Below are 18,061 nucleotides of genomic sequence, written 5' to 3'. Positions count from 1 at the left end.
GTGGGAGTAGTTAAGCTGTCAGCTGTCTCCATCTAACAAGGAGCTAAACTAACACAAGTCAGGCAGCTGTCAATCAAGTACAGCCTGTGCACGCCCACACAGTGATTACAAGAGGTGTGTTCAGGAACATCAGGTGAAAACCACAGGGTTCTTAAAAAGGTACCACTGATAAAAACTCATTCCACCATTTGAAGTTGTACAACCTTAATGGCCAAAGCAACAAAACACTTAATTGCCATAAAGTTTTATTTTCATGAATGCTTTCACAATTTTACCCTTTATAAAGTTATGTACACATTATTCGCTCCCATGGTAAATAAAGAGAATATCCAGAGTGTGGAAAAAAAGACAGGAAAAAATTTAAGGCAATAGAATAATAATAATAAAAAAAAAAAGTAAAGCAAAACAAATATTTAAACAGAGAACTCTAAATCATGAAATATATAGTTTTGATCTTAAGGGGTTCATGTTGGTGTCTATATAATATTGCCAGTGATTTATATATTTATAACTAGAGGTAGGGTTAGAGAAACATGAAATGCTTTGTTTATACAACTAATACAAGGTGCCCATTGTTGACAACGGCTCCCTCTACTGGGATGTCTGTGTACAGCTCGTCCTTCACACAGTGCACGACATGAACCCCACATCTCAAGAAAGTTTGTCACACCAACACCATCTGAAAATATCTTGGGGGATTTTTCCGTGGAAAGTCTGATCAATGTGGCTGTTATTACAGAGGACAGCCTCTTTTGTAAATTCAGTTTACGCCCCCTCAGGATATTTAAGGAACCTCAAACACACTTTCATATAAACTTTCTTTCATTAATTGGCGACATGAGCGTTCACTGTGTGCAGGACGTCAGTCTGTGTATTTAAACATTAGGTACCACATTCACAGCAGATTTTTCTAAGTATTTCATGGATCTTGCAAGGCCTGATACTGACTCTGTGACTATCTCGTACAATGTACCAAATATTGATTATTGCCGTTTAAAAAAAACAACAAAAAAAATGTCAATTAACCACAGCAAAAAAAAAAAAAAAAAAAAAAACAACCTTTCTGAGCTTAGCCCAACTGATGTCACTGAAAAGTGTGTTTACACTACCAGGATCACATTTGAAGTGTAAGACAGTTAGAGATCAACCTACACTGCATTAGATGTGGATCTGAGAAATAAACTGGTCATGAATTTGTGACTTGAAATGTAAATTTTTTTTTTTTACCCTTTTTTATATTCACTTTGGTATATAAACAAATTAAGAGGTCTGGAATTGAACATTATTATTACGATCCATTAAATGTCTTTAAATAAGGCAACATTCATGACAAGGTTCCACACTGCAATTCATTATGAATTAACGTTTGTGTGGCACCGTCCAATGAAATATTTAAGTTTAAAAATCTAGTTTTCCATTGTGAAAACCAGGTTGCAGTCCCTGTTCAAGTTTGAACATATATTTTTATATATTTATATATATAAAATCAAGTTCAGGCATGCATACAAACCACTGTTGTGTATCTTAAAATGTCAAATAAAATATATGGTCTAGGAAGGAAAGAAAAGAGAACGCAGCATTTGCAAACTCAAATCCCATGAGGTATGTACTAGAAGACTGTGCACACAGACAACACATCTTGAAACCCCTAATGTGCCATTTTAGAGACAATGGCAGAAGTAAGGCAATTATATCAACACAAGACTTTTTAAAAAGTAAAACTAATCAGTGATGCATGTGAGGAACTCAGTGCTCATCATCCAAAAACAAAGTCATTCCTGTTTCAACAGTGCATGTGGGTATTTTGACTACGACCGCTTTCTGGTGCATCACAGTTATGTTACAGTGTGTTCAATTAAAATGTTTCTTTACAATCAAATCAGAAAATCGCACGCCATTTAAAACCCTTTGTAGCCGTTTCACCCTGCTTAATGTGTTGTCACTCTTTGGTGTTAAAAGTAACTGAATGCATGGATGGGAGAAATTAGATAAAGGAGATTTGATTTGCTTTTGTTTCTTTTCATTCTATGTCAAAGAAAGTCTGTACAATTAGTCAAGAAGCAACGCCAGCTAAAGTTAGTTTAAAGTCTCCTAGACGTGTCGACTTATCTCAAATAACATATCACGCTCTGATTTGAACATAACAGACTCAGTGCAACATAGTTGTGATGCATCCCTGTGCAACGATTCTGTGTAAACTGCGATATTATTTCTTGTGTATGTATGCAGTGCTTTTACTGTAATGGAAAAATGCTGAAGACAGCATATGTCAAGTACTTTAAAAACCACATGAATTAATTATTTGTTAAATCATTGTTTCAAATGAATTATTGCGATGTGTGCTCAGCATGTGAGGATGAAGTGGAGTGCTCTGAGTCAGATCAATTTGTATATCCTAGCTGTCCATGTTAGCGGTGAATGGATGGCTGCTACCCTCCAGCATTATCTGATGCCGTGTTTCTATTTCAGTCATGTAAGCCTTGGTGAACTCAGCCTAAAAATCACAGCACAATAAATTGATTCCTCTATGGTTTTGATTTTCTCTTCCTGTGCCAGCTAATGCATCGGCAAGTACAGCACTGCAGGATCTTTTCAGGCCTCTGTAACCTCACACAATGCCACCAAAAGGCCTGGTAACTAAACAAAATGACTGTGTGCTAAGTCTTACCTGGCCACTATGACCCTTTGACATGTCACCCTGACAAAGCCATATTTCTGAAGATCATTTAAGTCTCTGTACAACAAGACAAGCTCACAGTAAGGCAATAATCCAAACCTATGCAATTAGTCAGGCTAAGCAACGTTCAGAGAGAAGGGTTACTGTTTGTATATTTTTTAAACTGTTAACCATGAAGATACATTAGAAAAATAATATATTTACTTCTCCCCAACTTTTCAATCTCTAAAATATAGACAAGGTTCTGAAAAAAGAAAAAGACTTGAGACCACCTCAGAGCTCATGCTGGTTGTGAATGGGATTAAGCTTCTGGTTCTGCCAGCGACAATGTAATTGGAAAGGTAACAGTTTAAGGTCCAACATTACAAGAATGGACTAAATGAGTTTCATTATCACTAAAGAGGAAACACTGTGGTTTAAATAACAGTTCTTGGCCCACTCATGTTGCTGGATGGAAATCACCGCCACATCCACACTAAAAACACAAAGTCATCCTTACTTTTTCCTATATTTTGTAGTTAATATTAATTTTTAATGAAGCATGTTTTAGACTCTCGTTTAGCCCTCTGCAGCTCCAGCCACTACCTCACCCATCTACCACCTGATGGAGCTTCATCCCTGTGGCCTTTAAGCCTCCTCTGAGGGCGTGGGTCTCTTCAGGTCCCGGATCTGCTTTACCAGATAGTTTTTCTCATCACAGAACTGCTCGTCCTCGGCTCTGTCCGTCTGGAAGTGGCTCAGGAACTCCACGAGTTTGGTCTGGTTCTTCAGCAGTATGTCAAGCACGGGCTGAGTCTTGTTGGGGTTCGCAACGAATACCTTCGAAAGACAAAAGATAGATTTTTTTCATTCTGACATCAAATGACAGAATCAGAACATTCCATATTTCCAGTTAAGTGGCAGCTCACATCGTAAATCATTTAGCAGTGAATGAAACAGTGATGACATCTGATTTTTCGTTTTTGTTTTTTTTTGCAGACCTTGAAAACGTGGAATGCTTCAAACTGGATATTTCGGCTGTTATCTCTGAGCAGGTTCATCATCAGCTTCAGGTTCTCAGCCCGACTGATGTACTTGGTCATGACAGTGAAGTTGTGTCGATCCAGGAGAAGTTCCCCAAGCAGCTGAAAGACGGAACATGATTAAATTATGTCAGTGACGCTTGAGTGCAGCTCAAATCAAAGTGGTTTTGATTTGACAGAGCAGTGCGGCTTTTACCTTCAAAGACTGTCGTTTGGTGACGTAATTCTCAGAATGCAGGAGCTTCTCGTACTCTGTAAACACCTGACAGGCCATTTAAGAGTGTGTTAGCCACAGCATGTGCATTCTTTCACTTGAAGATAAACATCAAGAGGGGGACGCTCACCCTGTCATAATTGTTCTCCAGGAAATCCGCGCACATAATCTTGTGTCTGGTGAGGAGATCCTGAAAGGAAACAGAAGAGCCCTGGGTATTAGATAAGAGCTGTTAGTATGGGGATACTGCAATTACAAGGAAAACGTGTCAGCGTACCTTGAATGAGGCGAAAGCATCTGAAGCGATGTCAAATGTCGAGAGCTCCACGTAGCGGAAGAAGCAGTAGAACTCTTCAGAGAAGAGCACCGTCCGTGCCAAAGGCTCGTGACGCAGACACTCCCTCAGCATCATCCCACAGTTCAGAGCCACTTCTGCACTCTCATATCTGTGTGAGTCAATACATGTCAGGTAGAGTCATATATCAGCACACCAGTTATAAAACATACACTGCAGATACACAGTAATGCATATTAGACTGCTAAAAAACACCACATGAAACACATTTCTAGGCTTGCAGTAATTGATGTTTTTGTGATGATATACATTGAACTCCTCAGTGATATTATCTACAAAGATTTACTTTGCTATGGCTGAGGATAGCTGGCTACATGTAGACAAGTCATGATGCAGCTGTATGCGAGTTTATTCGATGGATCATCTAACACATCAGCATTAAATATCATGTTTTGATGTCTGGCTTTGACAATCACACAGAATGTTCCTCTTTATACGTGTGACATTTGGGAATAAAGTTCAAAAATACTGCAGAGAAATAAGGCATCACAGCAGTGACAATTCACAAGAGAGTATTTGATCCACTGACAGCAACCTAAATGGATCAAAAAAGCAGTGCAGCCATAAGACTGGCTGCTTTGAGTAAGCAGGATGACTCAGTTTTACAGAGCTGTAAAACCAGCACTCAACTATCACTCTCTTCATCTCCATGTGTAACCCACATGTGAATGCAACAAGTTCATGCTCGCTCCTCCGGGAGTTGTTGAAACACATACTCAGTAATGTAGAAAATCATCAGGCATGTTGCAGGGAGGTGATTTTACCACTACCATAATCTAAAAATAAAAACATAAAATAAATTGGGGGGCGGCTTAGTGATGACATTTACCAGTTCAGGGGCCTAGAGTGGCCTCTACTATGTGTAAGTGGAGAAATCAAAACGCTCACATTTAATAGCAAAGTATCAAATAGCAGGTTCCTACAGCCTGAAAAGATGAACTTACCCTTTCAAAAGCATGAAGAGAATCTGTGGGTGTGTAGAGATGTACTCTACTGTGGGTGTGCGAGTGCCAATCTGACGTCTCACTATGTTGCTGAACAAATGAACCACATCCTTCTTCCCCTGTAACAAAAAGCACTCTGAGAGATGAATGAACGGCTGACTGGGTAACGATGATATGCAAAGACAGTTTTGCTTTGGGCAGAGGTGTTCAAATCAGGCATACATATTATCCTGGCTGACTGTGTGTTGAGCGCACAGAGCAATCAATATTATGTTTTTTTATACACAGGGCCACTGCATAGAGAAGTACTTTTAACCCACCTCAAAATCAATCCTCTGCAGATTTGCAATGAGCGCGATGAGGAGGTTGGTGTTGTACAGCTCCTGTGCCAGCTGAGCCACCGCTTCAGTCTGAGGCTCCTTGTCACCTGTTCCACACAGCACCTCCTTCAGCGAGGCCAGGTTCTTAGACACCTCCTCTGCAACCTTGAAGGTGGAAAAACCGATGGGGACTATTTTCACAACTTTGGTATTAATAATAAGAGCCACGTTCCACACATCAGAAAACCCACTGTGCTGACCTTTTCACACTTTTTGCTGTCTCCAGCATCCAGTTTTTCCATGTATGCCACATTCTCCTTCAGGCTCCTCACTATTTCAGCTGGACTCTTCTGAGACTTCCCAAAAGGAAAAGGCATGGCTGAAGAGGGGTGATCCAAGCCCAAATCTCTGATGAAATGAAAAATGACGGTTCAACATACCATAATGTGCAATTAAAGCAGCAACTCGACTTCCTGTACCTACTCTCGCATCAGGAAATGGCTGAAAGAGCCCTCACCTGAAGAAAGCACGGCTACAGCTGGGCTGGTTGTTCTGTCTGCCTGTAACTCGACACTCAGGAGTTAACTACTGACTTACAGTATTAAAGACCATAACAACGCACACAGCTGACCAACCTTCTGTTACCTAGTTACCCAAGTTAAGGATAATAAAGTAACACTTGTAATGTGCTTGTTTACACTGGTTGTTTTTTTTAAATTCGCAACAAAACTGTGACTTTCGAGTCGAAACGAGGATGTCACGGACAGTTAGACATGAACGTGTCAACGCTTGTGCAGCAGTTTTCACCAGTTAACTTGAGCTAGCTGGTGACCTAGTTAGCTGCAGCGACAAACACCAAACTAACGACAGCGTGTAAGACAGCAACACGACGGAAAACACGCAGACGGGACACTGCTGAAATATTCAGTTTAGCATGCCAGGACTCACCCGGGTGAACTCTGGTGGTGAAGCTGGAGGAGGCTCGGTGGCTAAAGGTTAGCTAGCAGGCTAGCAGGTCGCCCCCACTTTGTTTTCCCACTGTAACGTAACTTTGAAGCGTTATCTGAGATCTGGAGCTGGAGCTGACTAACGAGTGCTAACGGTGGCTACGAGTGGCTCGGACGGACGACCTTCATAGTTGAGATGTTTCATTAAAATCTCTCCGCTCCTGGCCGACTGTCACCTAACTTGCTAGCTGCCTGGTAGAGGAGAGAGTCGCTGGGTTGGCCTGTCCGACCGTCTGACAACTTCATTTCCCTGTTCTTCACTGGTGAAACTCTCTTCAGCCCGGGGACACGGGGCGGGTCTGTTTTCCCTCTGCCAAGTGACTGACACCGCTCTAAGCCAATCAGCTCACTCCGATACCGCTCTAAGCCAATCAACTCACTCCGATACCGCTCTAAGCCAATCAGCTCACTCCGGTGGGTAACGCCCTCTTCGGTCTGGGTGCGCCCGGTTCAGTGGCTCTTATTTTTCGTGTGGGTGGAGACTTTAAAAACTGCATGCAAAGCCCCGTCCTCCGGGCTGCGCTGTTCACAGTAAGCAAGTGCATCTACATTTTCGAGAAAATATGCAAGCAGACAAACCTATTATTTAACAGATTTAGGGTTGAGTCCAATCCTTCTGATTTTGAGTTATATGCAATGTCATTAGTTTTTATAAGTAATATTCACTTTCAATATGGAACCGAGAGAAAAAAAAATTAAGAATATCCTCAGAAATTGTCACAAGATATAAACTACCTATATGTGTTTTGGTTAGCCTAATTGATTTATCATTGGTATGGTTTAACCACATAATGCCCATGGTTTTCTGAGTTTGCATCATAGTTTGCATATAAATTAGATCAGTAAAATATGTTCCTGTACAACTGAGAAGCTATCAGTAGTTACACAATTCATAATGTACGTCAAGAATCCTTCACATTTTAGTTTTTATGCTCTCATCTTTGAACTGACTCATCATGTTATCAGCTTTCATCTAAAAGCATTGCAGGTTATCTCAGGGTTTTACCCAGTATGTTGAGGAAAACCGCCCACATCAGAGGTACCACATCAAATGTTGTTTAACCATGCTGAACATTGAAATTACATTGCGTAACATTAAAAATTTCTTGTAATTCTCATAAGATGTGGGTGGCAATGTAACACCATGCTCCCACCAACAGTTGATGACAGTTACTAGGTTGAAATCTCCTCTCAAAGTCTTCAAGTAAGCCAATCCAGATGTAAGCAAAAACAAAAATGAAAAGCGTCAGAGGATCTGTACCCAATATATCACCTATCTGTATTGTTATTTATAGAAACATATTGTCTTAATGGCATTCTCGCTATCCAATTTTTAAGTTAAACTGTGTTTAAACAGTGTTTACTATGGGCACTGTGTATTGCATGTGTTAAGGTCCCGTCCAATTTACCGTCAAGAAAACTTTACACAGTAAATTATATGTGGAAGGTTCATTATATATCTAATTAAAAACATTTTTTTTTTAAATGAACATTTAAATAAATACTAAAAACTAAGCTTTGGGTATTTATGTTAGACTTGCATTAGTCGATGTGCTTCAGTGGTGCAAATTTGCCACATTTGCAACACATCCAAATTTTCAAAACCTGTTGGGAAAAGTATTTGCCATGTGTATTTATAAGAACTCTATGACAAACCAAAAGCTTAACACACATTTCTCCTCACATGTTTGGGACAGAAAGATGTGAAATTGGCATCTTTAGCACCATTGCAGCCCCTATTTAAGTTATTTAAATCAAAATGTGACATAACTCAAGTCAAACATGGCCCGCCCTGAAGTCCTGTCTGTTTTTGGGATATCGATACTTCAAAATTAAAGTCATGTCCATGAGGTATGTTTTGTAAAGCACTTTGGTTTCCCACACACTCTGACCTCCTGTGTCTTTTCACGTTGGAAACATTGCAACATGCGGTCGTCAACGCGACTTTTATTCTGAAAGTCACGCCCGGAAGTGGCCCTGTCCCGCTAATGGCAGTTAGCTTGATGCTAGTGTGAAAAGCACACGATCACTTGTGAAGGACGGAAAGAAACACCGTCGCTGCCCGGACACTTTTCACATCTTTTCTACGGTCTCAGTGGGACAGGATAATATCACCAGGTGAGCTGTGAGCCGTGTGTCCGCGGCTCGACGCCAGCCGCTCAGTTTTCTGGCCTGTTGTGGTTTGGGGCCGTTTAGCTCCGCAGGAGCAGAGCAGCTCTTTTCACAGGGAAACATCACGTATGGCGCTCTTTACTTCGAAACGGTTTGCAAAGACCCGCGCCTGTCATGATAATTTCCCACATTTAAAGGGAAATATTCGCAGTCTTTCCGCCTTCCAGCACAAACATAAAGTCCAAGTGTCACATATTGCTGCCGTCGACCTTTATTTCCCTGCATGAAAAAGGGCCTTAGTTGGGGGAGATTTCGGGGCGTTGAGATGTTGTTAGTGAAAATTGTTTTCAGTTCACAGTCAGTTTGGAGGAGACTGAGACACACACCCCCTTTAATTCAAAACTTTGGAGCACAAATTTGAGCCACTTTTTACATTTCGCTTGTTCGCCTCGCAAACCGAGCACAGCACGGCCAATGTAGTGTGGGAACGGGAAACGGGAGTGTTTCAGCTCTGAGCCCAGGTTGAAATAAAATATATTAGATGTTATTTACACGGAGAGTATTGTTGTGTGTGTCTGCTCTCTGGCTCCGCTGCTGGAGCCGCCGCAGTGAAGCCTGGCCCTGCTATCATGGCTGTAATGGCTCTATCAAGGCGTCGCAGCACTCTGCTATTGTGATTTTTAAAACACCCACTTTCCTTTGAGGACCATCAAGGACGAAGGAGATGTTTTTAATTCTCACATTTAATGTATTTGCGGCGCTCGTGGCGCATTATATGGATGAAATCAGAGCACCTCTGCAAAGGACAGGGCTCACCTACTCCTCTACTCTGATGAATACTGTGATGGGCTTTTATCTTCTTTTCAAGGAAAATGTTGATTAATAAACATCTTTAATTAAAATGCAACTAAAATTGATTAAAAAAAACAAAAGCACCAGTGTTTAAATCCCCTCAATTTCTGCGTGTGTATGTGTATTATGACTTAATTGCTAATCATGATGTGGAAATAATGTGTTTTCAGGATAAGTTGGGGCAGATACTGTAGATTTAGTAGAATATGAGCAAAGGGGATTTCTGTGATGAAAAGTAGCCCCTGTGTGTGTGAGGTAAAATGGGGTTGCATCAGATCTGGTCCTCCTGCTTCTGGTGGTTTCCATTGTCTGTTTCATTTTAATCAGATTTAGTCCTGGGATGACTGGTGAATGTTGCTAATTGCAAGCCTGTGTGTGTGCTGATGTTGTATTGCACTTTACTGCTTTTGATGACCTTCCTTCAACAAAAACTCCCAACACCCTGGCACGCCACACACACAAGATTAAATCTGTGGTTTTTAACATTCATACAACCGACAATTAGGAAATAAAACGCTTAATTTAAAATTCAACTAACCAGTTGGACAAGTGTGAAGCTGCAGGCTGTGGTGCAATTAGTGCATGTGTGGGCCTCATGTGTCCGTCATCCATCAGACACTTGTTGAGAAACACACATGGTGTTTTTAGGACACTGGACTCTTTAGTCACATTCGCTGCTCTATTTTGGTTGAGATAAAGCAGTGGCTGAGTTTTAAGTTTTGTTTCTAGCTATTTCTGGGAAATAGTTTCCTGTTCCTGCTCTTTTTCACATGGTTATAATCATTATTTCACAACAGAAAGGAAAAATCACAACTTCATTTCCAGAACACAGTTTGCTCTCAGCTGATCTTGTAAGCAACATCTTGGAACTCATACTAATGAACCCTTATTATTATGCAGACCTGCACATTTTTATCCTTAGAGTGGTGCCACATTTAACTGCCTTTTATCTACATTGCCATTGTCTCTGGGAATTGAAATATCTTGCAGCATCCTGTTTGAGTCAGATATGATTGGGGACTTACTCACTTTCAGATGTGTTTTCTGATGTAGTCGCGGACTTAAACAGAGATCGTTGGTGGGTGACTGAGGATAAAGTAGTTCTTCTCACTGCTTTGAAAACAGTAATGTGAATAGGTTCAGGAATCAATGTAATTTTATCTCATTTGATTATTGATTATTTATGTGGTGTTTTTTCTTATAAGACTCTTGGGTAAATAAAGAAGCCTTTGGCCATGTCAGGACAGAGGAAAGGAGCTGCAGCAGCGCGGCTGCCTAAATGTGCCTTCTGCAGAACCAACCGGGACAAGGAGTGTGGCCAGCTGCTGGAGTCTGACAGCCAGAAGGTGGCAGCCCATCACAAGTGCATGGTGAGGAGAGCACATCGCTCTCAACCCCTTCTTAGCATGTGATTCCTCAAGCCGAAGTCACGCATACTTGCAACACCCCACATAAACAGAATAGTGCACAGTTTTGGCAAAAGAAATGTGGATTTTGTGTCTTATGGTGTCTTTCAAGAGGAAGCCCATTAAAAAATCAATTCTCAAAGTGGAAAAATGGAAGGAACATGAAAAAATAGACATAATACATCTGTTTATCAGAAATACTTAGTCCATCTCCCACAAATAATCTTCATCCCCTGGGTGGTCTTGACCTCCAGGTCAAGAAAACACTGCTCTACAGCCTCTAACATACCATCCCAACAACCAGGAAAATTAAAAGATTTTTCTCTAAAAGTATATCAGAGTGAACTCGGCTCTGATGACCAGATCTGATGCTGGTGTAAAGTCTTAAACTAATGTTAATCTTCAGGTGGAAACTGATGCTTCAGAAGTAGTAAAGCTAAATGCACATGCAGATATAGTTCATTACAAGAAAACGTATGTAACGTGTGTAACGTTTTGGCACTATCAGAGTTTATTTGACAATACATGCACTAGGAAAGATTCCAAAAAGCATCCAATAATTGTGTTCATACTCTTCCCATGAAGCTGTTCTCCTCCGCCCTGGTCACATCCCACTCAGACAGCGAGAACATCGGGGGATTTTCCATCGAGGATGTTAAGAAGGAGATCAAGAGGGGGAACAAACTGGTGAGTACACGCTGTTACCTGAGGATATGCTCGAGCTGCTTCATTTACTAGTAAGGAGGATGCATGTCTGTTTTCTTGAGCACAATAATGTGACCATAGTGTATCCCTATGTAAAGTCTCTTCAGTGTGTTCATGCTCGTTTCCCACAGAGACTGGTAGGAGCTGGTAACAGTACGTCAGATCGTTCTCTTGTTTGCGTGGGAAACATCAGCTTTCACTATCATAAAACATCTATTATTACACATGTTGGCATTAACAGGTTGTGGTTTATATCTCAGTATAACATACATACTGTTACTGCTATGCAATTTATCCAGGTATGCACTATAAATGTTTTTTTCCACCAATAACTGTGATATCTGTTTCTCATAACTAATGCGATAACATTTTTAATCATTTATGTACACACCTAAGGTTAAGAAAGGCTAAGATGCAGTGAGTAAATATGGATTTAACATTATAGCTCTGACTTAGCCAAATAATATAACCGACATCGTTACTGTAATCGCAACAAAACAAGAAAAGTAATGACTCTTCAAAAATCAACATCAATTTAGGGGGCTAACGGACTGAAAATGAGCGAATGTCGGCCATCTATTATAAACTATAATTATCAGACTTATCTCTATCTTGGCTGATAATTATCTGCCAATATCAGGCCAATAATTATCTGTTCCGATAGTTATCGTGCATCCCTAATTTAATCTAGTATTATGTAATTAACAGCATTTCTAAAAGTAATTAAAAAAAAAGAGTTCATTGTATCAGGTATTTGCCCCTCTTCGTACATTTCCGTTTTGTCCTGCATCCTGCATATCATTCTTTTATACGCTGCTGCTATTGTAATGATTTCTGTGTTTTCTTCTGTCGTCTACTCTGTACCATCTTCCCTCCTGCATTTAATTTGTTTCTCTCCCGCGACAAACAAATTCTCCCCACAGGGATATTGTTTCATGATATTTGCATATGGCCTTTCAGACAGTTGTGTCTCTCAGTGGCTCCGTGGTCTTTGCAGAGGAAGGATTATTATTCATATCCGTGCTGGAAAATCACATTTCTCTATCACTAATTGACAAATCACATTAGCAGTTGTCAGCCATTTGAATGAACATAAAAGGTTGTGGGAGTGCGTGTGCTTGGCTGTTTTCCTGAAAGTTACAGCTGTGTGTGTCTCACCTCCAGATGTGTTCCTCATGTCACCGGCCGGGTGCCACCATCGGCTGTGACGTGAAGACGTGCCGGAGGACGTATCACTATTACTGCGCTGTGAAGGACAAAGCCCAGCTCAAAGAGAATCCCTCACAGGGGATTTACCTGTAAGACACTTTGTTCTTGGACTTGTATGGAAATAAATCTACAACAGATAAAATATGTTTCTTCTCCATGGTAATATTCTTTTTTTTTTTTCTCTGAATGTAGCATTTACTGTCGCAAACACCGGGATGCTTCTCAGGATGGCCTTCAAGGTAGAGTATGTTTAAACATGTGTTAGACCACTGGGCTTTGTGGGTGATGGGATATGCAGCTGGACGACTGTTTTCCTGTTCAGTCAAACAACACACACATGCATGCAGTACACAAACACTTGGATCTCACGTATTTGAGTCGTTTGTAATGGACTTTACCAGAACATTCTCAAGGTGCTGATTGTTTCATTTATATTTCCTTGTGAAACAAGTTTCACTTATATCTTCTAATTGTAGCATGAAATATGCTCTGATAACGACCATCCCTGTCTTCAGACCTCTTCCTTGTGTTCAAAATGACAACATGTTCTGAGAATCTTTTTGCAAATCTATAAAAAATCAAAACTTACTCTCTTGTTTACAAAAGGTATCAAAATCCATAAATTACATTTTGATTTGGGCACTTCATCCTGTCCAGCTGTCTCAACAGGTGATCTATGGCCGTTAAGTGTGGCTGGATCAGGGACAGTCAGAGACTCGTCTTAAAGCTCGGCTTTGTTTCTATGTGGTGCTGAATGTTTTATTTAGATCATCTTCACTCTGGAGAAGGTTTTCTTCAAGAAACTTTGGCCCTGTCCCATTTTAACCACTTCCACTTGATTTTGGCCCTAGCACTTGGGTAGGGTGTCCCAATTCTATTAGGAGCAATGGAAGGGGCTTTTCAACCCTTCAAACCACCCCCATCCCTTAAAACGGAGAGGGGGCCAGGTGCAGACTTCGAACGAAGTTCAAGATGAAAAGCGGCAAAGGCATCTTCTGTTTTGGAAATTAAATGGAACGGGGCTTTTTTGTTTCTTTTTTGTTCAGCTTCATCTTTCCCTTAGTTCTGACCTCTCTCCCTGTTCCTGTCACCGAGAAGCTCCCAACAGCATGATGCTTCCTACACGCTTCACTGTAGAAAGAAATGGTATCCGCCAGGTTGATCCTCACTAGTCCTCGTGCTTGGAGTTCTTCTCACAGGGTTGATTTTCTCTTCAGACCAGAGAATATTATCTCATGCTCGGAGTCCTTTTAATGTCATTCGACAAACTCAGACATATTCAGAGTGGCCTCTGTCTAAAATACTGATGCAGAGCTGCTGAGGTGCTCATCCCTGGATCACAGGTTCTCCCATCTCTAATGAGATATTCTGTAGCTCTGTTTTGTTGTCTCTGAAGAACCCTTCTCTTCCAGTATCTGAGTATGACACTAGAAGAAACCCTAGTGTCTGTCCTGTGGTGGTGGCCACTGTGTTCCTGGAAACACTCTGTGCTTTAGAAATAAATGTCTACTCTTGTCCTGATCCATGCCCCCCCACTGTTTACCACCTCATTTCACAGGTGTGCACTTGTCTTTATTAAACTCAGAGACACACCTCAAGAATAATTATAGCAGACAAATGAACCTGACGACAGCTCAGAGAAACTATGCGAAGGCTCTGAATGAGAGATTTCAACCTTCAAATAGATTTCAATCAGTGTGCATGTTGATGTGTCCTCAGGCTAAACACTGAAACCCAGATTACTGTGTGACTTGGTGGTAGAAACACCATTGTATGAATGTAAATGAGTGGATGGGTGACTATGGCGCTAAATGCAGGAAAGCGTGCAAGAAATATAGAGATGTGATAACTCTCTGAAGCCACGGTGTCTGAATAATATTTGAGTTGGAGTTTTGTTGATAAACATGTACACCTGCAGCTTCGTCACATGTTTGAGTTGTTGTGTTGACCACGGTTGTTGGGTTTGTTTGCCAGATGAAGAGGGAGGCGTGGCCAACGATTCAGACTCATCACCTCCTCAGAGCAGAGGCAGAGGGCGGTTTGAGAAGGCCAGAGGCAAGGTGGGATCTCGTGGCCAATCGGAAGACAGCCGCTCCACCTCCTCGCAGGCCGCAGACGAGGAGAGCTCCTCCCATGTAAGGCAGCACGCCGGCTGTGAAATTCACTCTGATGTTTGGTTGCCAGTGCTCTGTGTGTGTGTGTAGCGTGGACCTCTGTTCTTGAGTGTTGCTGTGTGTGTGTTCTAGCGGGACAGGTCGCCACTTCGGGCCAGCCCAGGCGACGGCGGACAGCGGTGTGGCTTCTGCCACGCCGGGGACGAGGAGAACGAGACGAGGGGCATGCTTCACAGCGATAACTCCAAAAAAGTGGCCGCACACTACAAGTGCATGGTAAGATACAGTGAAGTAATACATTTTGTTACTTTGCATGTTACGGTACATCCACTAACTAATATCTGCCTGTGATCCTTTTCCAGCTGTTTTCCTCGGGTACGGTCCAGCTGACCACCACGTCACGGGCTGAGTTTGGAAACTTTGACGTGAAAACAGTCATTCAGGAAATCAAGAGAGGCAAAAGAATGGTGGGAAAACACCGCCCCACAGCTTTAAAACAGTTTGTTTTGTTTGTTTGTTTTTTAAACTCATTATGTTTGTTTGCTTTTTTTCCTCCAGAAATGTACACTCTGCACTCAGTTGGGTGCCACCATTGGCTGTGAAATTAAAGCATGTGTGAAGACCTACCACTATCACTGCGGCTTGCAGGACAAAGCCAAATACATTGAAAACATGGCGCGTGGTATCTACAAGTGAGTTTCAGATAATACAGGGCTTTTTTTTTTTACATATTCCGTATAGTGTTATTTTCACTTAAGTGTTAGGTTTTAATATGATCTTAATTTTGAATTTAACTATTACACTTTGTTAGATTTAATTCCAGTATTTATTAGATTAAAAGTTGGGTTTCCTTCACCACAGCATCAAACATCAGTGCCATTAGAGTGTGTGTTGCCTGTCCTGCTGTTGAGGCGGACCGGACTTGTTTTAGTTTGAGTTCCGAGGTCCAACTTTGGTTTTCTTCTTGTTGTTTTTGAATTCATCTTTATAACAACCATGTCAATTTCTGATGTAGAACTTTTCTCAAAGAAACAGACGTCACTTCTGCCACATTGAAGCAGAAATGAACTCCTGCCTGTATCTGTCAGCCTCACTCTATTTAGACACTCTGGATCATTCTGGTCCACTTAGACCCTCCCCCCCTTGTGTATTGATACTGTTTAATGGGTTTCAAATGGTTTCAAACTCATCTATTCTTAGTGTATTTTAAACTTAAATATACAAGGTTAAATGGTTGGATAACTGGTTAATCGTCCGCTATTGGTCAGAAAAGAAATTCAGAATTAACATACCCAGTTGAAAGCTGTGCTTGGTTTGTTTTGCTGCGTTTTGTTCCTTACACACTCTTCCTGTGTGTGTTTTAGACTGTATTGTAAGAACCACAGTGGGAATGAGGAGCGGGATGAGGAAGACGAGGAGCGAGAGAGTCGCAGTAGAGAGAGGGCAGCGATCGTCCACGGAGGAACACAAGTCAACGGCAACTAGGTGTGTTATTAAAGGTTGTGGTTGTTGCACACAGAAACAACATGTAAATGTTTGAAATGTGTGGCTCTATGAAGTGGAGATTTTATGTCTTTATTTTCTTTGTCACAGATCATCCTGATGGATGAGACACGGGGAGGAAACGGAAGAACTCAGACGAGGGACAGATATTTTTTTATACTAAACCTTAGCCCGCTCACCAAGTCGTGGTCAGCAAGCTCCTCACACGATCTCTTCCAGTAAAAGGACACGATGTCCCAGTGTGCACCAGACGTCTTCTCCGTGAAACCCTGTGTTTGAGTCGACTGGATGAGCTTTTCACAGACTGGTGGTCCTCAGCTGCAGCAGCATAATGAAAAGCCATGGCTAATCTTTCCCACGAGTCGGTTTCAGGCTCAGTTTCAAACACATGGGTTATTACTGAGAATAAGAGCTGATCTTTTGATTGTCACTCACTGCCCATGTTCCCACAGATTACATGACCCACACTTGCTGAAACCTCCTCTTGCTCTTCCTCAGCTTCTGAAGGACTCACTTTTAAGGGGGGTCTGTTTGTTACTAGTCTCTCTCTCTGAAGTTGTGCAGTTTGATTACCTTGTTTCTGTAATCATGTCTTAAGAATACTCTTTTCATGTTAGCCTTTCTTTCTTGATATGTAATATTTTGCTACTGTATTATTATCATCATGAGTAATTTTGAATATCTGGATTTCAAAGTCACAGTTACAAGTTCTGCCAGCATGCACTTGGATTTTTCCACTGTTAAAGGTGGCATTTTTTTATTTAGCTGCTAAAGGGCAAAGTAGAGCTCTTTAGAGGAGTTGGCTTGACTTTGTTTAATGTACTGTTACTTGTATCTCTACAAATGTACCCATGAATGATTGGAAATAGAAAATATTTTATTTTACACTTTGACTGAGTCTTTCGTTTAAAAGTGTGTCTATAGACAGAGAGCGGCACTAACGTCAGGTCACAGGTTGTTTGAAGGAGGTTTGAACTGTGAGGAATGTCTCACTGGTCATAAAGTCAGATCGTGCAGTTGTGTAACATCAACTCGGCTACACAGTGAGGGCTCTTGTTCTGCACCTCAAAAATTCATCTGAGGATCCACATCATACTTAAAAATTGTAAACACAGACTAAACATTTAGGTCTTTAATTAGCTTTAATTTGTACAACTAGGAACTGCCATGTGTGGTTAATCCAATTTTCTCAGCACTGCCCAAATAAAGATGAAATTCACTAATGCATAAAGGGGATTATAGAAAAGATGACGTGATGTTTTCTCCCATGTTGCACAGCTCAACTTTCTTTCTGCAGCGCAGTGCAACAGTTACATACCGTAAGTAAACCTCTTTTTTCACACAGACATTTGACTGGTCGTTGTCAGAAAAGCACAGGTTTCAGTAACAGCATCAGTGATGGATCAGTCCTGTTCAGGTGTTGTCACAGTTCACACTTTGCAGTGAACCAGCAGGAGCATTAACAAGAAGCAGCTAAATAGAATCAAGCCATCATCAGTCATTTTGTTTTCCACGAAAAATACCTTATTATAAACATAACCTCATGTCAGTGATCAAAGTGCACTGTTTGAGGTTAGTGTATAGACTAAAGTACTCAGAGGAGATGATGCAATGTGTGGCC

At 41.2% G+C, this 18,061-nt stretch overlaps 2 protein-coding genes across 2 annotated transcripts; one reads left to right on the top strand and one right to left on the bottom strand.

Annotated features, from left to right (window-relative positions):
- Window positions 1-230: 230 nt before the first annotated feature.
- Window positions 231-6,840, bottom strand: cab39l1 (calcium binding protein 39, like 1). Its single transcript, XM_085788460.1, has 9 exons — window positions 6,481-6,840; window positions 5,793-5,940; window positions 5,533-5,697; window positions 5,213-5,331; window positions 4,191-4,359; window positions 4,044-4,103; window positions 3,896-3,961; window positions 3,658-3,801; window positions 231-3,496 (listed from the first exon to the last, which is right to left on the bottom strand). Exons 2-9 carry the CDS (start codon window positions 5,907-5,909, stop codon window positions 3,305-3,307), a joined length of 1,032 nt encoding a protein of 343 aa, XP_085644586.1. The 5' UTR covers window positions 5,910-5,940; window positions 6,481-6,840; the 3' UTR covers window positions 231-3,304.
- Window positions 6,841-8,503: 1,663 nt separating this feature from the next.
- On the top strand, window positions 8,504-17,325 carry phf6 (PHD finger protein 6). The gene is made up of 11 exons (XM_085788459.1): window positions 8,504-8,657; window positions 10,709-10,873; window positions 11,495-11,596; window positions 12,779-12,912; window positions 13,016-13,062; window positions 14,798-14,958; window positions 15,070-15,213; window positions 15,300-15,404; window positions 15,496-15,629; window positions 16,302-16,422; window positions 16,531-17,325. The coding sequence occupies exons 2-10, from the start codon at window positions 10,739-10,741 to the stop codon at window positions 16,420-16,422; spliced, it is 1,083 nt and encodes a 360-aa protein (XP_085644585.1). The 5' UTR covers window positions 8,504-8,657; window positions 10,709-10,738; the 3' UTR covers window positions 16,531-17,325.
- The last annotated feature ends 736 nt before the right edge of the window (window positions 17,326-18,061 follow it).

This window comes from Trachurus japonicus, chromosome 10, assembly GCF_045865225.1.
Source record: "Trachurus japonicus isolate A0001 chromosome 10, Traja_1.0".
In the NCBI taxonomy this organism is placed as follows: domain Eukaryota; kingdom Metazoa; phylum Chordata; class Actinopteri; order Carangiformes; family Carangidae; genus Trachurus; species Trachurus japonicus.
Note: the sequence above shows the minus strand (reverse complement) of the source record. Positions and strands in the feature narration are given on the sequence as shown.